Source organism: Dendrobium catenatum, unplaced genomic scaffold, assembly GCF_001605985.2.
Source record: "Dendrobium catenatum unplaced genomic scaffold, ASM160598v2 fragScaff_scaffold_361, whole genome shotgun sequence".
Taxonomy (NCBI): Eukaryota; Viridiplantae; Streptophyta; class Magnoliopsida; order Asparagales; family Orchidaceae; genus Dendrobium; species Dendrobium catenatum.
This window is the reverse complement of record NW_021318823.1, coordinates 133422-160955: the sequence shown is the minus strand read 5'-3', so window position 1 is coordinate 160955 and position 27534 is coordinate 133422. Positions and strand designations below refer to the sequence as shown.

General features: G+C 36.5%; 1 protein-coding gene across 1 annotated transcript in view; it reads left to right on the top strand.

The window, feature by feature from the left end:
- The first annotated feature begins 14850 nt into the window (after positions 1–14850).
- LOC110110689 (CSC1-like protein At4g02900) overlaps positions 14851–27534 on the top strand; it is a 46409-nt gene continuing 33725 nt past the window's right edge. The window contains exons 1-2 of the mRNA XM_028693759.1: positions 14851–15164; positions 15624–15773. Of these exons, the coding sequence (XP_028549592.1) occupies positions 14851–15164; positions 15624–15773 (464 nt within the window). The remainder of the gene's footprint in view (positions 15165–15623; positions 15774–27534) is intronic.

Here is a 27534-nt window from a genome sequence, read left to right as displayed (position 1 = left end):
TGTGCAACAGGTTGTGTGGTTTTGATATGTCCTATATAGGTTAATTATTGACTAAAGTTTTCTAATTGATTAAATTTTAATTTAAAAATGTTTACTAATTCTAGGGTGAGGTGTCACTAAGTTTTCTATGTTATATGTTTCTATCCTAAAGTGTGCATGCATCCTAAGTCTAAGTTTTCTAAGACTTAGTCCTTAAATTTTTGTCCTTAAGTGTCACTACTGTTGTATAGGGTGAAATTTTTGTTATTACTAACCCTTAGGACTTTGCGCGTGTGTAAAATGAGTTTAAGGATCTAAAAGCAAATAAAACTAAACCTAATAAAATTGAAGTTACTACAGGGACCTAAAAGGGAAGGGTTTACGCAAACCACATCAAGGGGCCCCTAAAAATTTTCTAAGTTTAGCATACTCACAGTCACCGGGGGCTACGACCCGGTGGTTCCGCCCGTAGCACCTCTACCCGGTTGGATAGAGGCGACTGACGTCATTAGCTCCTTGTCCTTTTGTCCACTCAATCAGTACCATTCCTAGTAGTTCATGCAAGTAAAGAAAAGAAAACAGGGATTAGAAAGCACATTTAATAATTATTGATAAAATAATTAAAATTTACTGAAAATAAAGGACGTACCTTTTTTCGGGCTCGAGCACTGGCTTGGTTGAATGTATGTTAAACTTTTCACTTTTGATAGCATAGTATATATATCTTTCCAATAATTACCTCGAGGTAACAAGAAAGGAGAAATAGAAGGGGGAAAGAATGAGAGGTACTGAGAGAAAGAGAGGCATTGCCCTTCAATACTTCTATTTTCTAGTAAATAACTAACTCACTCACTTCCTACCACAAATTACTTTTCCACCCATACACTTTTCATTCTTTTAAAATCTCAAAATTTACTTCTCAAATCATACATACATTTTACCTTTAAAATATGTACCTTTCATCTTTCAAAAATCATACAATCACTTTTTAAAGTAAACGCACAAATCACTTTTTTTTTTTAATCTTTCAAAAATCTACAAACTTTTCCACACACACATCACTCTCCCAAAAATATACAAAAATAGTGCAAATTACCTTCTCATGAAAAGCCTTATCAAAACTCATTAAAAGACCGATCTTAAACGTGTATTTATATATGTTTCTCCAATTAACCATAAACCATTCAATGATAAAACATACTTCTAAATTCACGTTTGATATCAAGCTCAATTTACAATCACAAGTTATTATTCATGAAACAAAAGAAAGGGTTATACAAGCCTCATAATCCATCTTCTTATTGAACTTGTATACTTAGTATATGAGATGAATATCATCAAACATATATGTATCTCTCAACTGGATATTAAATTCATAAGGCTACAACTTATAATGAGTTCCTTCAATCATTCTATATGATTTAATATTGGACCTATACAATCTTTCAATCAAGATATAAGGCATGTAAACATTTTCCAATATAATAAAGATTATTGCATCAAACAACAATAGATATTGCAAACAATAGTTGCCTTATTCAGATTCCCAAAACATAAATTATTAACTTTGGAATGATTCTACACAAAAGCACGTCTATTTATATATGAACACATGAACACATAAAGAAGAAGATGCTTGCTAGTGGTCATTAAAATAAACTTCATGCTATAACATATATCGACCCGATAACGAAATTTAAATGAAGCATGGAAGAACGACCCCATTTCACTTAATTAACTATGACAAATAAAAGGAGAACATATGTAACCATCTAATGGGGAAAAGTGCAACTATTTGTGAGAAGAAAAGAGAAGGAGAATAACTCCTCAATTTCAAGAATGAAAATAATAGAACTATAACCTTTGATCTCTTCCAAATGAACAAAGCCAATTGAAAGCTTATGCATTCAATCTCTTAAGAATAAAAATAAATCTCAATACATTTTAATTTTAAGAGAAAGAAAGATCAATAATTCCTAGAAGAAGAATATTTACCAATATACAATAGAAGACTGGCTAGGATAGGGGTTTCGGTCGGCTAGAACTGGGGACGATTTCTCCTGGGTGAGACGAACGGAAGAAACAAGACAGATGAATGAGAGGGGCTTAACTTGAACTTCCTTGCGAACGGCTAGGAGAGGGAGTCGGAGCAGGGCTTGGAGGTTTCACGAACTTAGAAGGAGGGAGTTGGAGTTCAGGATTTTGAACTAGGGTTTGCGAATGGATGGGGTTCTCACGCATGAGGGAGAGAGTGACGGTGAGGGGGAGATTTCGCCTGGTTTCTTCTCACGCCAGAGAGTGAAGCCACCGGCTGAGGCTGTTCGCGAATTAGAGGGTAAAGGTATCGTGGGGAGTTCGGGCTGTGCGTGTGTATGAGAGAGTGCGAGAGTGGAGTGCAGTTTTGCGAACTGCTGGGGAGTTGGGTTTTGTGAATGAAAGAGTGGGAATTTCGGTTGAGGGCTGTGTGTATTAACTGGAATAGATGGGCAGTGGGTTTCACGAAGCAGAGAGCGTGGGGTGAGGGAGTTCGGATGTTGAGGGCTTTCACTTGGGCTTCTTCTCACGCAAGAGAGGGAGGCCACGAGGATTGCAAACTGCCAGAGAGAGGAAAGGCGGGTGGTTTCCGAAAATGAGAAAATGGGAGATAATGAGATCGTGTGAATAGAGAATAAGTGGGGTCATGGGTTTCGGTTAGACAAGCCCTAACTGCATATGATTATATTTTATTTCAAATAAATTAATGGCTTAGATTAATCATAATTTAAAATGAAATCAAGAGTTAGTTTATAATTCAAATTGATTTAGAATATTATTTATAAAATAATTGATAATTTAAAATAAATATTTTATGTTAATTTTAAAATAGTAATAATTTTAAAATACTAATTTTATCTCATTTATAACAATTTGAATTTGATTGAGTCGAGGCGAATTGATTTAGGTTGACTCAAAAGTTCGAGTCTGTGCTACGTCAGTGGGCGTCCACCTAAAGGAAAATCCTATGGGTGACGTCTATTCTAGGCTACGAAAACCTAGGTGCTAGAATTGAATCCGGGGAAATTGACCTCAAATAATGAGGTCAACATATCTCAATCACCAGATGATCAATCCCAGGAGGATTTGATTTGACCTCATCCACACAGGTTAACGTCATTGAGCAGGGCTCTGACATACAACCTCGGATAGTTCTTATATCCTTGGTGGATTCTCTCGACCTCTTCCACACAGGTTAACGTCATCGAGCAGGGCTCTAACGTACAACCTTGGATAGGTCTGACAGCCTTGGTGGATTCTCTCGACTTCTTCCACACAAGTTAACGTCGTCGAGCAAAGGCTTTGACATACAATCTCAGATAGGTCTCACATCCTTGGTGGATTCTCTCAACCTCTTCCACACAGGTTAACATCATCGAGAAGGGCTCTGACATACAATCTCTGATAGGTCTCACATCCTTGGTGGATTCTCTCGACCTCTTCCACATAGGTTAACATCATCGAGAAGGGCTCTGACATACAATCTCTAATAGGTCTTACATCCTTGGTGGATTCTCTCGACCTCTTCCACATAGGTTAACATCGTCGAGCAAAGGCTCCGACATACAACCTCGGATAGGTCTCACATCCTTGGTGGATTCTCTTGACCTCTTCCACACAGGTTAACGTCATCGAGCAAAGACTCCGACATACAACCTCGGATAGGTCTCACATCCTTGGTGGATTCTCTCGAGCCCTTTTATAAAGGTCAACATCACCGAACAATATTCTGAGTGAACAATGTTCTCTCTATAAAGACTCCAAGAGCGCAAGTGATAGATAAATCTATCACTTATACAAAGAGTTCAGCAGTCTAAAATTCCCTCACAAAAATATGGGGGGCAATATGTCAAAGAATGTCTTAAAGATGTAATCGCAATTCAGCTTGCTCTGAAAGACAAGATCTCAACTTCATATACAATATCATTGGGGTTATATTACAGGATTGCACATTAAGCAACAAGACAGATTATAATTTGGTCTTCATCAGACCTCAACTCAGTTAACACTATACGTCTGTCGCCAGAATGTCGGCATAACACACTGCTCCGGTCCCTAGCTTGAATTAGGGATATCTGATGTCGGCAAACTTCCATATGGATGTTTATTATCTTTGCAAAATGCAACTAGACCACCGTCATCATCGACTCTTTGCCAAATGTTCATCCTCGGTCCTTTGCTTCGTAAAAGCCATCATCGTCTTCTCACTCGACTGCTACTTGCAACGCACTCTCGAACTCTCTCCTTTGACTCTACACTCGGTCGTTGATTGCTAATGGGCTTCAACTCGATCGTCCATCGCCAGGGAACTTCCGCTCAAATGGCATAGAAAAATCCCCTAACTCCTGAACAAGAGGAGGGGTGCTAATTCGAGCATAAGAAATTTCCCCCTCGCAAATAGCAGAAGCCTCAACCGTTAGAAAGCCGAGGGGAAGAAGAAGAAAAATTCCCTAACTCCTGCACGAGAGGAGGGGCGCTAATTAGAGCAGGGGAAATTTCCCACTCGCAAATAGTGGAAGCCTCAACCATCAGAAAGCCTGTGGGGAGAAAAAGAAAAATCCCCTAACTCCTGCACGAGATGAGAGGCGCTAATTTGAGCAGGGAAAATTTTCCACTCGCAAATAGCATAAGCCTCAACCGTTAGAAAGCCGGGGGGAGAAGAAGAAAAATTCCATAACTCATGCATGAGAGGAGGGGCGCTAATTCGAGAAGGGGAAATTTCCCACTCACAAAGAGCGGAAGCCTCAACCGTCAGAAAGCCGGGGGGAGAAGAAGAAAAATCCCCTAACTCCTGCACGAGATGAGGGGTGCTAATTCGAGCAGGGAAAATTTTTCACTTGCAAATAGCGGAAGCCTCAACCGTCAGAAAGCCGGGGGGGATAAGAAGAAAAATCCCCTAACTCCTGCACGAGAGGAGGGGCGCTAATTCGAGCAGCGAAAATTTCCCACTAGCAAATAGCGGAAGCCTCAACCGTTAGAAAGCCGGGGGAAAAAGAAGAAAAAATCCCCTAACTCTTGCACAAGAGGAGTGGTGCTAATTTGAGCAGGGGAAATTTCTCACTTGAAAATAGCTGAAGCCTCAACTATCAGAGAGCCAAAGGGAGAAAAAGAGAGAAGGTGCAATTTTTTTAAAGGCCTTGGAGGCCTATTTATAGGTTTTGGAGAGAATGAGGGGAAGTTATTGCCATTTTTGAAATTCCTAATTTTTCTAAATTTTTTTACGAATTTCTTGGACCTAAAAAATGGCAAAATTGCTATTTTTATCAAATGTGGGGCCCACATTGGCAGTGCAGCCAACCGGCCGAGCGAAACAGCGCGGCAAGCTCACCAATCCGCGGCCAGAAGGCGCAGATTGCGGCCGTCCATGGCAAGCCAGGTGCGGCAAGCCCAGCGCAGGCGCTGCCTGGTGCGGGCGCGGGTGTAGCCCGGCGCTGGCGCAGGAGGCCAATCGAGTGCGCAGCCCAGGCGACGTGACCGCCGTTCCGCGTGGCAAGCCCAGGCGGCCACTGTTCCTCGCCGGCGGCGGCGGCCGGCCAGCCGGTCCGACAGTCTGGACCATTCCAAGCCCGTTTTTCGCCCCGACAAGTCCAAATTCGATGTTTTTGGGGTCCTCGGGACCATTGTTCGACGTCCGGACTCAATTTTGGCACTTTTAGAGCCGTTCGGAGCTCTTGTACACAAGATTAATTCTGACTCGCTTGAAAAAATTCTCTAAAAAATTATGACACATATTTTTTGACTCCTGAAGCTACGACGTCCGAAAATAGGGGGCAACTGATACGGCATCACAAAATTAGCTTGATCAGGCATGAATCTCAAGGCAAAACCCAACCTAGAAAATTCAAAAATTAAATTCGGAAGCACCCAAACTCTGATTTTAGCGAGCCTATAGTCAAACTGAGCTTCTCGGAAATACAGACCCAACGACACCAATTTCAACCCAATCTGAGCCCAAATGAGTCCGAATCAAGGACCCGAAGCACTGTTGGAAGGTTCAAACTGCAATTTGAGTTACAAAACGGTCTCCGATTTTAACGAGCTTATACTCGAATCGAGTGGCTCGACGAGACGAATCCAACGAACCCTAGATCGCCGAATTCCGACATCATTAAGGCCTCCAAATGTCCAACGAGTGGTGCGTGATCGAAGGGTTCAATATCAGCCGTCCATTCAAACCACTCCCTATTCGCCCATGATCTCACACCTATTTACAAGCCATGCATGCCACTCCAGAAAAATTATAAATAGAGCCCTCATTCTTCACAAAGGGGACTCAAGTGAAGAGAGAGAAGAAGAAGAGAAGAAGGAGAAGGAAGAAGCTCCTCCTCGACCACCGTCGAAGCTCTTCCCGCCGTCTGAAGACGCCGAAACTTTGACGGATTTTCGAGAAACGCCGAGAATTTGCAGAACTTTGTAACTTTGTGAGAAGTTGATTGTAAACTGATCGTCTTGATTTGTAAGACGGATCAACCTTTGTACTTCAAACAAAACACTAGTGGAACTTTACAACTTGGCGAGGCCCCGTGGTTTTTTCCCTCTTTCGGGTTTTCCATGTAAAAACCTTGGTGTTCATTTCTCTTTTATGTTTGTGTGCTGAATATTCGTGCAACGCTCGGACGCGAATTCATAAACTCTACCGCCGCGTATAGTCTAGCCCGCATCAATTAGTACACACAAATAACAAAAATAATATATCCAATATATATTAGAAGAAATATTAATCAAAATAATAATATTTGGAATCATCAAAAGCACATGATATGAAAACATATTTATGAAAATTAAGTTGCAACAATCCTACCATCGTTGTTTGACTACAGTAGTTTGATCATAGTTTTTCATGTATCATTGTCTAATTGATATGGTCTATCTACCATCATCATCCTTATAAAACTTTTCTCATAATATCTGGTACAATTGCAAGAGAATAAGCAAGTGTCTCAAAATTTTTAATCCAATCGTGAGCAAGAGTTGATTTTGAAACTTTAAATTTATAGTGGATCATTTCATCTGAGTCAGATCTCATGATTTTTCTTTTTCCAAAATCTTCACCTAATTTTTTTTTTTTTTTTTTTTTTTTTATGTTTAGTGTATTTTTTTATCATTTTTCTTAGCATGTAATAACGTTAAAAAAAATATGAATTCAATCATCATGACTCACTAATCAAGGTTGGCCACTATCACTGAAGTGATTAAAGTTGCCCATTTGTCGTCATTAATTAGTCATTAACTAACACATTTAATATATTATTACCTCATATTAGCCAATATTATACAACAAATATTGCCAAAAATAAGACATTTATATCAGCCGTAATCTTTACTTTTTTGCTTTATTGATGAATACGTTGATAATATTTTACGTTGCTCATTACTCTTCAAGAATGAAATAATTATTTGCAATTAATTAATTTACTAACATATCATCATTTTTACTTATTGAGACATTCTTTTTATTCAAGTAGATCGAACAAGCTATAATAACAAATTGTAAGTTTTAATTTATGAAGATAAATTGAAAATATAATTAAAAATATTAAGCAAATATTATAAGTTTTAAATTATAAAGTTTTAAATTATCAGAATTTTGATTAGTTTAATTATATTATTTAATAATTTAAATCTAATGGGAAGTAATATTTGATAAATTTGATTAAGTATAAATATTATAAAAATAGTTTTAATTTGATATAATATATATGAGAATATTCTAACGTGAATTCTTATTTGAAAAAGAAAAGTCATAAATCATTTTATAAAGTTTTTCTCATAGAATATTTATAATTCCTGGTCTCTTTTCACGCCAGACCATGTTGCCGCCAAATCTCAAATCACAAATATTATGCGGCGAGAGACAAATAGAAGTCGCGTGTAGCGCTATACCGAGGAGAGAGAGAGAGGCGAATGAAACGGCTCCGTTCTCGCTGTAGCCCTCTAGACCATCTTCTTCGGGGACGAGTATTAATCATGAATTATTTTCCAGCTATAAATTTCATTTTTTTTGGAAAAGCATTATGACAATTCCATTCCTTTTGCCGAGAAAATGGCCGATTTAAGAGGGCAAAAATGGTTGGCGTGTAGAAGACCTGGCTAGTTGGTCGTCACTTCTGTCTTCCTGCGGAAGAAGCCGTAAAGATTCTCCTCCATTTTTGTTTTCACAAGGTAGAGCGAGCCTTTCCGCGAGGTATTTTTCGATCGAGTTCTCTCCTGTTTTTCATTGTTTTCATCGACTTTTCTTTCCATCTTGCAATGTATTAAGAATTTCAGATGTTTTCATCAATGGATCCTATATATGGGAATGTTATGGGTATTCATCTTTGTTCCTGTTGTGGTGGTTGTTTCTTCAATCTGGCTCAGGGAATTGATTGAATTAGAGGATTGATAATATACTGCTTGAATTGAATGGGTAGATGAACAACGAGCATTTATTACATTTACAAGAAATGGATGCTAGGATGCCTAGTAAACATCACCGAGATCTTTATTTCATATTTCTAGGAATGCTAAATGTTTTTTGGATGAGGACGATATGATGAAGATGATATTTGAACCTTTGATCTCTTTTTTTTTTTTAGCAGGAGAGGCAATACTTAGGATTTAGAGATACTATATTATTATCATGCACCTTCTATATATTTGAGTCTTTCTTGGTGGAGGATAGAAGTTTGAATGCACATAAACTAAGTTTTCTGCACATTGTAGCGTAATTTGATTCCTCGTCATTGTTTTTTGAATAAATAAGTACGTGCTCCAATTTCTCTCATAATAAGAGAAAACCTAACCAAGAAGTTTTTTGACAACTGTTTAAAGCAGAGTGTAAGCTCCATGAATAAACTTCCACATTTTTGGATTTGTCTTATGCACATCACACAGATTTTTGATCTACAAAATCTTTTAAATATCCAAAGAAGTTAGTTATCTATATATTTTATCACTCGTCTTTCCTCATCATTTGAAAAATAATATTTCAAATTCCTTTCTCATATTTGAAAATTTTAAATATTTCAGTGGGAAGTATGTTGAGAATTTTTTTGAAGTTATTCTTTACTTGAATATATTCCAAGAATATAAAGAAAATAAAGTTAGGTAATTACTATTTTATAAAATGAGAATTATTAGAAGAATATATTGAAATTTAACTTAGATTTAAAGAATGAGACAAACCATGTAAAGGCATCTTATTTTTTGCTCAACCTATCCTTCAAATAGTATAAACAACACTTCAAAAATTTGAATCTTCATCATTTGACTTTCTTTTCATGATTCAAATATTTGATATTTTCCTTTGCAATAAATTTGATTTAATGTCATTGTTCCTTGGTGGCACAAAAACTACTAAAATTTTTAATACACACAAAATTAAATCCATTCTTATAATGAAGATTTCTTGCAAGGTTAAAAGGAAGTCTAGTTGAGAAAAATATACTTGCAATTTCTCCATCTAGTTGTTGTTGTATTTGAAGATTCAGTGCATTCTCCAAATAACTATCTACAATATCTTTTTTTTTGTAAGCTCTCATCCTCCCATCCTAAATGAAACTATATTGATCTTAACATTGTTAGTTTAAATAGATGAAGAAGCAGAATCATGAAACATGAGTAGTAGACAATGATATCTCTTTAGTAAGAGTCATTTTAATCATTGACTCAACTTTGCTGACTTGCTTTTGTATGTCATTCATCTATGAAACACTGATTTTAGGGCAAACTTTCATTCCATGACCAATAATATTTAATAAATGGGCTTTCACTCTAGAATATGATCCTTTGTAAATGACACTATAATAATTTGCATTTAAATGTAATATTTTCTCCACCTTTAAAATAATAGAAATGACCTTTCTTATTTAGATTTAAATTAGAATTTGATTCTTAACAAGAGACAACAATAACAACAACAACCAGTCTTTATCCCACTATGTGGGGTCGGCTACATGAATCTTTTTTCTCCATTGTGCCATGTTAAAAGTTAAATTCTCATTTAAATCTAATAAAAAAGGTCATTTTTAATATTTTCTAACCAAGTCTTTTTAGGTCTACCTCTATCCTTCGTAACATAAGTCAAATCTAATCCATCTACTTTTCTAATTGGGTCATCAAAAGGCCACCATTTTAGGTGACCAAACCATCTAAGTCGACTCTCTCTAATTTTATCTATCACACTGGAGAAAACAGATTTTTGTAGCCGACCCCACATAGCGGGATAAAGGCTTGATGTTGTTGTTGTTGTCTTTTCTCCACCTTTAATAGATTTTTTTCCAGCTTAGTTATGAAATTGAGAAAATGATCAAAATTATCCCTTAACTCTTTGTGAGAAATCAATATGGTCTCAAATTCTTCTGAAGGACCAATTTAGTCCTTTAACTCTTTAAAAAGGGATCTTTTTTATTATAACATTAATTTTTGGGGTTAATGGTGTTAACTAAAGGGGTATATTGGTCATTTTTTAATTAAATTACTTATTAAATCTATTTTTAAAGTATCAATAATTTAAAAAAAAAAATATTAAACATTTCTTTAGTAAAACAAATTATTAATAATTTCAATTTTAATTTTAAATTTTTTATGAAATGTATGCTCTATGGCTCAAATTCAAGGATGCTCTTAGCTCCGGGTAGTGGACGAGGTCGGTGCGATGAACAACGATGAATCCATAACAAAATTTCTGTTGTAAAAAGGATTAATCAAAATCAACTCATTAATTTCATGATTTCTAATCATTTTTGCCTATAAACAATCCAAATAAAGCGTCGAAATCCAACAGGAAAGCCATGAAATACCCGCAAGACAACTATGTGCTGCACTTGAGATGTTAATGGAAGTGCACAATCGATGATCCCGCTCGAAAGAAGCTCTTTGGTGTTCGATGTGATTGACGCTTAGTGCTCGATCAATGACTTTCTAGGGCTTCAGACACTCGCTAGGGTTGTGAGAGTGGCAATTGAGAAGTGCGCGGGACACTGTGGTCAAATTGCGTTCGACGTGCGCTGTGGAATGAAACTGTCTCACTGTGTTGTGAGACATGGGAGTCGTATGTAGCTGGGGTTTCGACTTTACTGGAGGGTTTCCAACGATTCACTGCTGTGCGTATAATGAAAAGGCCCTATAATTTATTTTTCCAATTATACCCTCACGGTGTGTTTGGTAGATCTAAATGTCCTGTTAAAAATTAACGGGAGGACCAAATAGGTCCCATTTTAAGAAGTTGAGGCACCAAATTGATCCCTTAGAAAGGTTGTGAACCATTTTGGCCCCTCACAAAGAGTTGAGGATTGTTTTGGTCCTTTTCTCTTATAAAGTTTTACAAAGACTTATTGTTTTTAACTTTAGGCTCTACTAAGCTATCATCACTTCTAGATTAACCACCACTAGAGCTCATTATCCTATTAGAATACATTTCAAAATTATAATAGAATCTTAAATTTAAATTATCATACCAATGAAAATTCAAAAACTAAAATTTTTGTGTGGAAAATAATACATGAAATTCAAAAGGCAATGAATTAAAATTACAACTAAATTTTTCCTTCTATTTTTAATGTAGCTTTTTACTTTTCTCTTATTATTTTTCTCTCATGTAGATCTAAATTTTCAATCAATGGTCCATATTAGGAGAAGTGTCCCTTACAGTCATTTAAATATGAAAAAAAATGATTTTTTTTATATGGGGAGAAATGTCTCTTATCATTGATGGATTGTGGATTATGAGAGAAAGGTGTCCGGATTTTGAAACTCTTGCATGTGCTTTAACATCAATAGGGAAGGTGACATTGTTGTTGAGAGAGCATTGATGCTGAGGTGGTGCTGGCCATCAAATTGAGACGATGTTGGATGTCGTCATTGAGATGTGGAGATGGCAAGAAGATGTAGCAGCGTGAGGGTGTGATTGTTCAGGGTAAGTCAGACGACATTGTCGAGCTGTGTTTGGCATCTATGCGATGCCAATGTCATCGTCAAGCCACATCCGAACAAAGATATAAAACCCTAGCCGTGAGACACAATGAAAATGTTTATGGTGCGAGAGAGTGTTTTGTTGATGCATGAGTAATAATTTTATTAAAAAAAATAATCTTTAGAAATTATATTTAAAAATAATTTGTAAAAAAGGCATATATCGGATACATGTGTTTAATTTTATTTAAATATTATTTTAATTGGACACATCTTCGCCATGTCAGAATATTATTGGATGCGTGTCTGTGTTGGATAAATTTGTAGTTTGTTCCTTCTTTTCATTTTATACTGGATTGAACTTGATAAACTATTTATAATCAAACAACCCATAAAAGATTTGCATAAGTACCCTTTTACTAATATATTTAACCTTTTTTCCACATTTAGCTTTGGGTGAAAATAGCTCTATTGAAATATGCTTTCCCAGAAATCGTTTCAACTCCTTGTGCAGTTTGCAGATAATTGCTAATTACAGCACTTATAATGATAAGTTATGCTTGCAAATCCCTCATTGAATGTTCCTTTATTTGTTTAGGTTTAGAAGTTCCGTACAATGAAGCCATTCATTGTGCTCTAACGCATTTTCCCATTATGCTCCTAAATATTTTGCGTTATCCAGGTGAAGAAAATAAATATAGGCAGTACAAACGTTTTAATGGAATGAACTTCGAGAAAAAAATACTAGTAATTTTAACACCATAATATAATTAAAGATACTTCTCAGAAAAAAATAAGGAAGAAGAAATGCTAGATTTTTCCATAAATTTTCATTTTTGTCGTTTTGCAACTTTATTTATATTTATCCTCTTACCTATTATGCTTAACCCTTTTAAGCATAGCCGCTCCTGTTTCTTCGATAGGAGTTTGTGAAGTTCAAGTTTGAATATTTTTTAGCAAACTTTTTAAACTCTGATTTGCCTGACGCTTGGATGGCCTTTATTTTCCTTAAGAGTAATTGTCTAGCTAGAGCCTAGTTGGCCAAAATAGCATAGAAATTCTGTGACTCTTGGATCTTCTTTGGCTTAACAAGAAGTGGTAGAAGCTTTAATTAAAATCAAACTTTTGGTGGTTAGGAGATTTTTTACATTTCATCATGAAGTTTGCTTAAACAATAACTTCTTTGGAATCTCAATATGTTTTGAGTAAAATTTAATTTTTTTAGTTAATGGAATGCATCTGCTATGATCGAATCTGACCATGAGCTAAATGGGCACATTGGGAAGTTCTTTTAACCTATATTTACTTATTCTTCAATTTCAATTAAAAGTTCTTGCTGATAGCAAACCATTAATCCTCTCCATCTTTCTTTCTCTCTTTGTGTGTGTATGCATGTGCGCCTGTGCATTTATGTGACAAGAATGGCTGATTCCGGTCATCTTGCCAACCCTTGGTTTGCATAGTAAGCAACATCTACCAGACTAGTATAATTTTACAGTTCCCAGATGACATGATATAGATAAAAGTTTGTGAATAAAATTATTTAGGTTTAGCAACCAAGCAGATCAGTGGCCATTTTCAAAATATGATAGGATTCTGTCTGGCATATGGAAAAAGCCCTATCAGAATCATTGCACTCTAAGATGAAAATATGAAGAAAGAATATTTGAAATTATGTGTTAATATTTACTGAATGAATTGAAATTAATATATGTTTCTGCATACATATAGGTAGAGGATGTTGCTCTATGAAACAAGCTACTGATATCATGATTCACCTAATGGCATTTTCATTGCTTGTTTATGATTTTCTTTTCAATCTAATGTCATGTACTAACATATGATGAAGTTCCGGACTCTGTTTGCGATTGCTTTTCATTACTAGTCGTAGTTTTCTAGACATAACAATCAGATTTGGTGAATGGCTTGCCAGTTGTACGAAAAAATCAATTTCATGAAAGCAAAAATATGAGGGTTATCAAAAAGTTGAACAAGCATGTTTTCTTTGAACTCACTTTTGTTTAAAGCATCTTTAAGAAGTTTTAAGGCAATGCCTGTGACTGGCTTTCTAAGCCTCCAATATCCTAATTTTTTTTCTTGGTTAATCTCATTTCATTTTAATCATCTCGTAAGATATAATGAATAGACTTCATAAAAAAATCATTAAAATTACATATTATTACAACACCTGTCATAACATAACTAATTAGTTCATTTTCTAAAATTTATTTAATTTATATGTGCATAATTATAAAATTAATATATTACGTTAATTTAACAAATAAACATATTATAAATTTTAAATAAATGTACTTTATTTCATTTATTATTTATAATAATGATTGCATTGGTTATTTAACCAATTTGCTTTACTCTCATAGTAGTTTTTGCCAGATTGGTTCATTTACTATATTTAGACAACGGTTTTACCAAGCAACATATGCTTTACTCGACGGAAAAACTCAACTCAGAATAGGACAAATCAACACAACCAATAACAACACAAAAGATAATTGCCAAACTGCACTTTAGGCGATGGCGAGAATAAAATGCAGCAATAATTTCCTGACCATTGCTATACAAGCACACGAATGCTCTTGATTAGTTTTGTCATTTTATCAGTTTCAAGTTTTTTCTCTTGTACCTATTGGAGTTATCCAAATAATATTGCAATAGAATCTTACCAAAAATTCAGAGACCTCCCCTATTGTAGAGCTTAGCTGGTTAGTACACTCTAGTGCCTTTTTCTTTCGTATTGTACATATTCATAACCAAAATTGATAACCATGTTTCACTTTGATATCATAGTTTTGAAGTATGAAGCTCCTAAATCTTCGTTTCTAAAGTGTCCATTGGTTGGCTAATGTTACCAACATTTACTCATTATTTGCCAGAACTATTTCATATGCTACAATCCTTCAGGAGAACTAGTTTTCCGAGCAACATATGGCAACAATTGGAGATATCTGTATGGCTGCGGCTATCAATATTCTATCAGCGTTTGCCTTCTTTGTGGCGTTTGCTATATTAAGGCTTCAGCCATTCAATGATAGAGTATACTTTCCCAAGTGGTACCTTAAAGGGATAAGAAGCAGCCCAACGCATTCAGGAGGTTCTGTAAAAAAATTTGTTAATTTGGACTGCAGGACATATATAAAATTTTTGAGTTGGATGCCAGCAGCATTACAAATGCCAGAGCCGGAGCTTATTGATCATGCAGGATTTGATTCGGCTATGTATATCAGAATATATCTACTTGGGTGAGTATGCTCAATTGCAGTTATCTTCTTCATGATTTCCTAACCAAATACATACACCAAGTGATCATAGTCTCCTCGTATTCTGTTACTCAACACTTAATACCTGCAATATATGTGGTCAATGAATCCATCTGATATAAGCAGTTAAGTTTATTGTTTTGTTTTTTTTTTCAAATTCAAGTTGATGCTTAACTGCTTATAATAAAAAAATTTCGTTATTTTATTGTGGAATATGATTGACTACTGTTATTAAAATTTCCTTTTCTTTTTCTTCTTTTACATCAATATTTACAGATTTGAACTTTTACATATCTAAAATTTACAAACTAGTTTGGATTCATAATGCAATGTAAGAATGCTATAATCATGTCCTTTTTTTTCTACTTTTATATCGATATTTTCAGACCTAAACGTTTACACTTCTTAGAATTTACAACTAAGTTTTGATTTATAATGCAGATTGAAGATATTTGTTCCTCTTTCCGTGCTGGCCTTTGCCGTTTTGGTGCCAGTTAATGTGACCGGCCGATATTTGGATCATCGCAAAGATCTAACTTTTAGTGATCTAGACAAGCTTTCTATCTCGAATATTCCCCCAGGCTCACAGAGGTTTGAACTTGTGTACATAGTCATACTTTTATGTTTATGCATTCATTGTACATATCATAATTCGCATGTTTGCTTCTATTTTTATGTATTTTGTGTCTTTTCATATGAAGGGAACCTGCATAATGATCATATTTGTGATAAAAAAAATATTGATTGTGTCTGTAAATTAGAAAAGGAAATCATTCTAAACATCATGAACCATTTGTTCTTTCCCTTATAAAGGATATATTTTATGCTTGAAAGTGTTTTTTTTTAAGCCGTCTCGAATCATTTTTTGATAAGAAAGTAATGCATCCATTGATTCCCTCCCTTAAAGTATATCTAATATTATGCTATTGACTTCTGATTAGGCCAAATTAGCAAACCCAAATGTCCATAAATCTTTCTAGATATAAACTAAAACTCAAGAACCTAAGACATTATAAATCATCAAGTCTCTTTAATCTAGAGTTATTTCTTGAAATCAGGAAAGATAATCATTCTATGGGCTTTATTTCATTGAAGAAACCTTATTTGGGCATATATTATCCTTTATAAGGGTAAAATATTTAAGTTGTTCTTATTTGCTGCAACAGTTTTCTCCTGAAAATCCTTGTATGACCAATGTTTAAAATTGCGTATTCGGGTATTGAGGCGTTTTTCATTCGTGAGGAGAGGCGTAAGCCTCAAGGCTTTTTGAGGCATAAGCCTCAAAATCAAAAGATTGCGTAAACATAAAATGATAAATTTTTTATATACTAATGAGTAAATAATAAAAAACATAAAAAAGCATAATATATGAAGTGAAATCAAAATATCTCAATAATAAGACAAAATGAAATATAGTTCAACTCAAAATTCTGTCTTTTCCAAATCCTAGTATTCTTTTTATTAACATATAATTACAATTTCCAAAAATAAATAGCAATGATATATCACATAAAAACTCATAAGTCATCAGCACTGTCATCACTAAGGGCTTCTTCATTTGAATCATCATTATGGTGAACTGCACTCTCCCCTTCCTCCTCTCCTATAGAATCCAATGTCGGACATTTACTTCAAAATTTATGTAAGTTTTAATATATATAGCGTGAGGCGAGGCGGGCCTCAACCAAGTTGAGGCGCAAGCCTCATAAAAAAACTCGAGGTGTAAGCATCAAGGCGTTTTATACTGGAATTGCGCAAAGGTGGGCCTCAAGGCGAGCCTCATATTGCGCAATTTTAAACCATGTGTATGACTGATGAGGACATCAGTCAGAGATTTCAACACGTGTACCAACGGAGGAATCGTAGATCGACGACTACGAATCAGAGCCTATATCTTTGATTTATTTTCATGTATCGTTCTATTTGATATTTTCAGTTTACTAGTTTACCTTATGGGGTTTTGAGTCTTTGTTATATCCCATAGGGCATATGAGTCATTTTGTTTTCTTTTGTTGAGACCTATATATAGAGGTATTTTACTTTGTATGAGGATGATGATTATTGATATGAAAAAAAATTCAGCTTTTGCTCAAGATCTCTTTGTGAGTTCTAGAGGAGAGGAGTAGCCTAGGAGAGGCTCACACGGACTAGCCAACAGCCCCCTTCGTGGGAGCTCTTGGTTCTTTGATTTTTCTTTCTTTTCCTCCCTTTTCTCCTAGCTGCTGGCACCCCCAAATCCACCTCCTTACCACCGGCCAACAATCCCCAGGCCTCCCCCTTCCCTTAGCCGTCAGATCTCATCCTCCATTACCAGTCCGGCCCAAATTGCCCACCCCCTTCCACTGGAGCCAACACCCAAGCCACCGATCCCCCATTGCATCCCCACTCGTAGACCAACCCAATGCCAAGCATTGGAATTTGATTTTCAAATTCAAGCAGGCTTTCATTATTTTCCTAAATTGTCACCTTGTCATTTAGAAAGTTTCCTAATTGAAATTCAATTTGAAATTTGAATTTCAAATGCCTCCCTAAATGATAAAACCCAATTAGGAAACCATTCAAATCTAATCAAATCTGAATTTAATTCAGAATTTGATTTAATTAATTATTCAATCAATCGGGCCCCACTTACATTGAACCTAGACATAAATTTAAACCCCATAGGGCCGGCCCCCTCTCTCTCCCCTCTCTCTATTCACTTTGCCACCTAAGAAACAATTAATCCCACCCCTAAATCCCCTAATAGTCGCCGACCCATTAATCCCTTAATTGAGTTGATTTGAATTTCATTTTGGCTCTCCCTCTCTAATGAAAATATGAAATTTAGAATTCAAATTTTTCCTCTCACCTTTTCCCCCCAAACCACTTGGCTTGACCCAAAAGAAACCCTAACCCTAGCCGCCCCTGGGGCCCGGCCCCCCCCTCCCCCCCCCCCCCCCAAGTCATCGTTGTCCCATCATCCTCTCCCTTCCTCCTCAAGATTGTTCTTCTCCAACCGCCACCACCGCTATGCATGGCTGTTCCAGAAGTCGACCATGGCTTCTTCTATGCTGATCAAGGATGAACAAACATTCTCGAATCTCCTTTCTTCGACGTGAACCTAGACGTGGATGCTTCCGTGGACGATTATTTAAATCGCATCCTCTTCATGCTGGTACCTTCCATCAAAGAGCACATTCCTACCGGGTGTTGGATACTCTCTAGTCAACTCGTGGATTCCCCGCCGCCGGCAACCTCTCCAATGAACTACACATTGGGTGTCATTTGTCTTCTAGTGGCATCGCTAAGTTTGTTCTCAATCTTCCTCCACTAAAGTACTTCCGACGAGTGTGAGTGAGGGACCCAAGGTGAGCAAATCTATTTGTTAAACCGTGGATTAGTGTTTTTGCCGTAAAATTACTTTCTCTATTTAATGTTTTTAAACTGAGAGCATCCCATTAATCTTGTTGTAACCACATGCATTACATAATTTCTAATTGATAATTCTGAGAACCTAACTTGGGAAAACACGGTCTATAACTAGCAAAGCTTTACTAATCAAATATTAAAATCCCCAAGCAGTTCTTATTTTCCTTGCATGATTTCACATCATATTTGATATCAGAGCATGGCTAGCATGCATCATTTATGCTAGAAGTCATCCTAAGGAACGACATATTCAGTCGTAGTTATTGCTACATGCATGTCATCACCTAAAAAAACTTTAAAACTTTAGCTATCTAGCTGTCCAGAAATTTTCTGCATCTTTTAGTGGCCTTTAGGTGAGTATAACCTAGTATTTAGGTGCCTACACCCTAGCAACCCACCTAAACATCAAGGCAACTTAACCCATTGTTGTTGCTTGCTGTTTTTGTCATTTCTGCATCATTTAGTTGCATTGTAGGTGTGCACATTTAGTGTCTTAGTGCTGTCTGAGCCTTAGCAACCTTCCTAAACACCTAATGACTTAAAACCACTAGTGTAGCTTGCTGTCCAGTAATTTCCACCATATAGCATGTCATAATGGCCTTTTCTCCTTGTAGAGTGTTGCCCCTTATACCCACTCTTCATTAGGCATCACTTAGCGCTTCACAATGGACCCGATAGGACTTCAAAAGAAGTTAGATGACCTCGTTAATCTAGTGGGATCTATGACTAAAACTATGAAGGAGAAACATGTTGACTCTCCCCAATCTAAGTACTGCCCCATTCGGTCATTCATACTAGTCGGAAGGTGACCCACTCCTCTTATCAACCTAGACCTGAACCTAAGCCACAACAACCTCACTTAAAGTCACTTTATCGTCTACCCACCTTTGATGGTTCCTCGGACCCTTACTACTTTAGGAAATGAGTTAGACAATTAGAGGACTATTTTGAATCACCTGATATTCCTAAGTCCTGCCAGTTTAGCATTGCTAAGTCTCACCTGAACGGTAGTGCTTGCCAATTTTGGATGAGGTTGGAAGGTCATAAAGAGTCTTGTGGCGAATACCCTACTTCCGATTGGAAAAGCATGAGATGAGAATTTGGATTAAAATATCTTTCACCTACTTATGACAACCCATCCTTTAGTAATATCAGGGTCGCTGCCCCACCCTGTAGGTCTTCACCTAGCCTTGATGGTCGACCCTCTATTGGGTCTTCTGTTGGATCTGTCTCATATGAATCCCCACTTGGGCTGACTCCTAGCCATCCCAGTCAACCTTGTCTGAACACGCATCCTCTCTGCGTAGTGGATCCCGATTCGCCTCGCCACGTAACTTTACCACCTTTAAAAGCATTAAGGATTCTAAGGCTACCCAACCTTTGGTATCCCCAATCTTTGACCGTTCAAGTGGAATTGTACCTAAAAGAAACACGACAAAGATCAAAAGCTTCCTGAACCTGAGGCTGAGTACACCCATTTCGTGGATACTAATGATATTATTGATAATGATGACTTATTTGAGGATGAAATTGAACTGATTGAATCAGACTCCCGGCATCACTTAAACCTTGATCTAGGAAAGTTAGAACCTTTAAATGTTGACACCTTAGCCCACCCTGATCCTAGTCTCCTAAATGACATCTATTTGGATAAAGTCTTCCTAGATGATATTAATTTGATCTCGAAAGGAGCTGATCTGCCCGTTAACACATTGAAATTAAATTCGGAAGATTCTGATTTAATTGTATCTCCCACTGAGATGATTCCGAATAATTCTGATTTAATTTGAAATTCTGATGGCAACGTGGATAGTCTTAAGTTGGAATTGAGTCAATTGAATTTACTACATGAATTAAACCCCGACTTAATTGACCCCGAATCCATTGATCTTAGGGTTATAACTAAATCAAATTCTATTGAGGATAGTAATATAAGTTCAGAAGACAGTAATTTGAGTCTGAAAGTTTATGAGCCTAATTTGAATAATGTGCCTCCTCTTATTTTATTGGAGTCTATTTTAGGAGTTGCTCTTCTAGATTTACATTTTAACGAGTATGTCTTTCTTGATTTCCTTGATTGGACTTACCTCTCCATTCTTTATACCGACATTAATGTTAGAGAGAGTTTTAGCCCATACTCTCATGACATCTCTCTAACTGTTGCGCTCACATCTGTTTTGGACACTCTACCCCATCTTTTGAGTCCCATGTCTGTTGGTGACTCTTTGGGCTATCCCATTATGGTTGTGAGTCAGGACCCATCATCTTATTTTGTTCCTGATTCATTTGTTTTGCTCGCTATATTCTTGGCCTTCCCTGTTAAGGACCATCTCTCTCCTAGTTGGACGAATTTGCTAGATTACACTGCTGCCCCTAAGAGACTACCTACGACCCTAACTGAAACTTCCTATAGAAATGCCCTTGTAACTAAGGATGTCTTCATTGCTCGTCCTACATCAATTCCCGTAGACCTGAACACTTTATATCCTCTCATTTTGTGATTAATCCATCTTTATTCCATATATGTTTACTTGTGAGTTTGTATATTTGTGTGTTTGTTTTCTATTGAAATTGTCTCTATTTAAAATTTTTGTGTGAGCTTACAATTCTTGTCATTCATCATGCACACCGGGTTTCTTGCATCCACATTTGCATATCATCTTCAAGAACTGCATAAGGATATTAATAAAAAGATTAACCAAAGCAATGCTAGTTATAAACTTAATGCCGATCTCAAGAGACGAATAAAAAAAAATTGATATTGGAGATTTTGTAATGGTTCGGATTCGTCCATTGCGGTTCCCACAAGGGATCCTTAAAAAGTTACATGCTAGAAGCGCTGGACCTTTCAAAATAACAACAAAAATAAATAGTAATGCTTATGTGTTAGACCTTCCTGAAGTTTTAACATTAATCCTATGTTTAACATTGAAGATCTTGTAGCCTTCGAGGGTCCAGAGTTTAACCCTCCTAATCCACTAAATAATGAGCATTGTGTGAACCCACCTGGTGAGAATCCCAACCTACCTCCACTCCCAAAACTACATACTTTTCCCAATACATAGAAGATTGAGGCAATACTTAGTGATGAAATCATTTCCACTAGAGACGGTGATCAACAAAGGTATCTAGTTCAATGGGCAGGGAAACCGGAGATGGAGAACACATGGGTTGATCCTGATGAGCTGCAGTTATTGGACCCCGACTTACTAGAGTGGTACGAGAGCTCCAGAGATGATCACTCGACGGGGTCGAGTTTTCTCCCACCTGGGGAGAATGACGAGGACATCGGTCAGAGATTTCGACACGTGTACCATCAGAGGAATCATAGATCGATGGCTATAATTCAGAGCCTATATCTTTGATTTATTTTCATATATCGTTCTATTTGATATTTTTAGTTTACTAGTTTACCCTTATGGGGTGTTGAGTCTTTGTTGTAGCCCATGGGGCATATGAGTCATTTTGTTTTCTTTTGTTGAGACCTATATATAGAGGTCCTTTACTTTGTATGAGGATGATGATTATTGCTATGAAAAAAGATCAACTTTTGCTCATGATCTCTTTGTGAGTTCTAGAGGAGAAGAGTAGCCTAGGAGAGGCTCACACGGACTACCCAACAGACCCGTTCATGGGAGCTCTTGGTTTGATTTTTCTTTCTTTTCCTCCCTTTTCTCCTAGCCGCCGGCACCCCCAAATCCACCTCCTTACCACCGGCTAGCAACCCCCACGCCTCCCCCTTCCCTTAGCCACCGGATACCGTCCTCCATCACCCGTTCGGCCCAAATCCCCAACCCCCTTCCACCGGAGCCAACAACCAAGCCGTCGGCCCCCCATTGCATCCCCACCCGCCGACCAACCCAAGGCCAAGCATTGGAATTTGATTTTCAAATTCAAGTAGGCTTTCACTGCTTTCCTAAATTGTCCCCTTATCATTTAGGAAGTTTTCTAATTAAAATTCAATTTGAAATTTGAATTTCAAATACATCCCTAAATGATGAAACCCAATTAGGAAACCATTCAAATCTAATCAAATCTGAATTTAATTCATAATTTGATTTAATTAATTATTCAATCACCCGGGCCCCACTTACATTGAACTTAGTCACAAATTTAAACCCCATAGGGCTGACCCCCTCTCTCTCCCCTCTCTCTCTCTCTCTCTCTCTCTCTCTCTCTCTCTCTACACTTTGCCACCTAAGCAACAATTAATCCCACCCCTAAATCCCCTAATAGCCGCTGGCCCATTAATCCCTTAATTGGGTTGATTTGAATTTTATTTTGGCTCTCCATTTCTAATGAAAGTATGAAATTTAGAATTCAGATTTTTCCTCTCACCTTTTCCCCCCAAACCACTTGGCTTGACCCAAAAGAAACCCTAACCCTAGCCGCCCCTTACCCCCCCCCAAAGTCATCGATCTCCCATCATCCTCTCCCTTCCTCCTCACAAATCTCAAGATTGTTCTTCTCTAACCGCCACTACCGCTATGCATGTCTATTCCGGAAGTCGACCATGGCTTCTTCTATGATGATTAAGGACGAACAAACATTCTCGAATCTCCTTTCTTCGATGTGAACCTAGACGTGGATGCCGTGGAAGATAATTTAAATCGCATCCTCTTCACGCTGGTACCTTCCATCAAAGAGCACATGCCTACCGGGCGTTGGATACTCCCTAGTCAACTCGTGGATTCCCCGCCACCGACCACCTCTCCAACGAACTACACCTTGGGCGTCATTTGTCTTCTAGTGGCATCGCTAAGTTTGTTCTCAATCTTCCTCCACTAAAGTATCTCCACCACAAGTGTGAGTGAGGGACCCAAGGTGAGCAAATCTATTTGTTAAACTGTGTATTAGTATTTTTGCCATAACATTACGTTCTCTATTTAATGTTATTAAATTGAGAGCATCCCGTTAATCTAGTTGTAATCGCATGCCTTACATAATTTCTAATTGATAATTCTAAGAACCTAACTTGGGAAAACACAAAGTCTATAACTAGCAAAGCTTTACTAATCAAATATTAAAATCCCCAAGCAGTTCTTATTTTCCTTGCTTGGTTTCACATCAATGGCCCTTTTGGAGCCTTTTTTTATAACCTATAACTATTGTAAGGTCACGTCCTTCTACAAAATGAAGTATAATTTCATTAAATTTCTATCTCCTATTTCATGCCCACAGAGAATTCTCTCATAGACCACGTGCTAGAACTTACATATCTATTTAAGTCACCTCCAATAATTATCCTCTCTTCCTTATGTATATGTTGTAATAGTTCATTCATATTTTCTCAAAATCAAAATTCTCATACTATCTTCTCATTCAACTTTAGGAGCATCAACACTAACCACATTTATAATATTCTCAAATATAATTAACCTAATAGTAATTACCCCATTATTATACTATTCAACTCAACAATTTTATCTGCCATTGTTATTTTAAGCCACTTTAATACAAAATTTTGACCCAATCAACTTTTGCTAACTTTTCACTATAAGTTGGTTAAAGTCATCACTTTTTTGCTTATAGGCATGACAACTTTGTCGAACCTTTGCTCCACTTATCAGATTCATTTTATGAATTGGACATTATTTTTGCATATAATCAATTGTTATATTATCAAGTATTATATATACTACTACTACTACTATTACTATTGCTACTATTGATGGTACTATAAAAGTTGTTTGTGATTTTTCCCATGTTAAATTTTAATGTTTCATTTCAAGCAAAAGCTTGAAATAGTCCCCCAACTATTCATATGTGCCCATGTGTTGAATTTAGTCCTATATTATTATTTTTTTCAATTTAGTGCCTCGATTATAAAAAGTTGATCCCAAATGACCCTCAAGGATTAAATTGGGATCCATTTTATATAATTAACAACAACAACAATAAGCCTTTATCCCATTATGTGGGGTCGGCTACATAAATCCTTTTTCCCCATTGTGCCATGTTAAAAGTTAAATTCTCATTTAAAGCAAATAAAGAAAGGTCATTTTTAATATTTTCTAACCATGTCTTTTTAGGTCTACCTCTACCTTTCTTAACATAAGTTAAATCCAATACATCTACTTTCCTAACTGGGTCATCGAAAGGCCATCGTTTTATGTGACCAAACCATCTAAGACAACTCTAACTAATCTTATCTTCCACTGGAGATATTCCAACATTTTCATGTATATGCTCATTTCGTATCCCTGTCCTCGGACCTCCAAACACAAGCCGAAGACCCTCTGCACCTTCCCTAATCCTTCGGCCTATACAAAGATAGATAGAGAAAGAGAGAGAGAGGGAGGGAGGGAGAGAGAGAGAGAGAGAGAGAGAGAGAGAGGTCGCCTTAAATGCCGAACCAATCCAAGCCGACGATCTCAAGCCCGTCTTCCTCCCTCTTTGCCTAAGCCACGAACCTGATTTCCTCTCAAGCCTTATACCCAACCTTCTATCTACCGAACTAAAGGACTCAACCCGATCTCTCCATCTGCAAGCCCGATCGAATCCATATAGCCGACTTGGTCTTCTACTCGATTGCATATATCAAACTCTTTAAATAATTAGGTAGCATTTGATTGTATCTTTAGTTTTTAATTATTATTATTTACTGTTACTATAATTACTATATATATAAAGAGAGTAAAAAAAAAAAGAAAGAAAGAAAATAAAAAAGAAAAATAAAAAGAGAGTTTTTTTATGTATTTTACTTTTCATTATCGCCTCCACCGCCGCCACCGGTCCACATGCAAAGGTATAACCCCTTTAAACCTCAAAACTCCGAGAACCATCTTTCGACGCTTTCAACGCGAAAAAACGACTACCTATACACACTTTTCTTAGCGTGGTGGGAGGAAGTTCGTCGCGGTGCTCTCGACTAATCGAATGATCACCTAAAATCTCTTACTTTAGCGTTCGTGGCGCACTAGAAAATTACCCATATATACTTTTTTTTCGCGTGGTGGGATGGGAACCTGGTGCGATGCATACGACGAAGTGAGGATACCTATAAGCATACCTGTTAACGGCGAACGACGCACCAAGGCGTAAAGGTCCCTTTGGAGCCATGGCGCATAGCGCACGGCGCAACGCGTACCTTTTTGGACATGGCGCAAACTAAATAAGAATTATAAAATAATAAGCATAAATATGAAATATCATTAAAAATGAAAGACAAGCTATCATAATAATGAAAGATAACCATAACATGTATAAGTTCGAGTAAGAAACATCCCAAAATCTCATAATTCAAATATTACATTATTTTTTTAAAAGAATTTAATCTACTCTTCTTGGGAATCATCATCACTAACAAATGTTAAAATATCTTCATCAACATTGTCTCCTATTTCATAAGCCTCTTTATCACCCTCGTCATCCTCAATCTCAATAGCAACATCATGCCGGATTGAAGATTCCTTCTCTTTCCCTTTAGATCTTAGCAACACTTATCCAAGTTAAATCTTCCTCTTCAGCAATAAAGTCATTTTCTTTATTAAACTCATCATCTAATTTTCCTGTTAGCCACTCATTTGCGTCATCTATCTCAGTTAAAAAAATATGATCTATCACATCACGATGATTGAATCTTCGAATCAGTGTTATATTATATTTCACATAAACTAAATCCTTTAAACGATCATGATTCAAATTGCTTCTTTGTTTGCTATGATGCTGAAAATAAAATATTATTACCTTACTATATTATAAACATATATAAAAAGTAACACATACATTGTAAAATACTTACATGTTCAAAAATACTCTAATTACGTTCACATCCGGATGAACTACATGTTAGACTTCAGACTTTGATAGCAAATCTTTGTAAATTAGGAGCTCCTTATCCATATGCCAACCACCAATCAGCTGTAAGAATTGAATTTTTTTTTTAATATTATATACATGCAAATCAGTTTTAATTTTTTTATAAATAATGATACCTAGAGATTGGGTAGTTCTTTGTCTTACAGTTGGAGGAATGCCAAATAGCCCTTCACCTCTAATGTATAAACTTAATTCATTATCGATTTTATATTCTTCAGTTACATCTTGAGATAATCTTCCAATACATTGATAAAGACCATCAGCTATTTCCTTATCCTTGGCAACATCAGGGTTATTGAAGAAATATTTAGGATTTAAAAAATGTCCTGCTGTATGTAGAGGCCGGTGTAATTGCACTTCCCATCTTCTATCAATAATTTTAAAAACTTGATCATACTTATCACTGTTATTAAAGCTTGCAGTAATTGCCTCTTTCGCTCTATTCATTGCTTCATATATATAAGCCATTGGGGGTTTCTTCTCTCCAATATCAACCAATCTAAGAACCTTTAATAAAGGACCAGCTATTTTTAAGGCATACACTATAGTGTTCCAAAATGATTATTGTAAGATTGTATGTTGAGATTGTTTTGCTTTAGCCTCTTTCGCATAATGACCCAAGATAAACTCCTCACATGTAAACATTCTCTTCAAGTTCAATTGTTGTTGATGAAAATGTTATAAAGTTAAGAAAGCTGTTGCAAAATGAGTCTTTGTGGGTTTCGCAAGTGCTCTTTGATTTATGCACATTCTCATTAACATGTTCCTTTAAATCTTTTTTTTTTCAACATGGATGCCTTAATTTCAGACTTCACGTGTTCAGGACAGTTAGAGCACGGCCTTATATTCGTAAAACCTCCAACAAGGTGTTGTTTGTGGCGTGTAATTTCTCATTTTGTTATTTTACCATAAAAATGCATGTCACACTGTTGTTGTCAAATTTATTTATCAAAATAGCATATTTCCATGCTAGATCTTTTTTTAAAGATTGAATTGAATCTGACATCTTATGACCACCTAAAAGCAAACAAATTCAAATACTACATATTTCAATAAAAATTTTTGTAACAAATTTTTCAATAAAATATTGAGTTTATCTCATAAATAAGTAAATAACCCTATA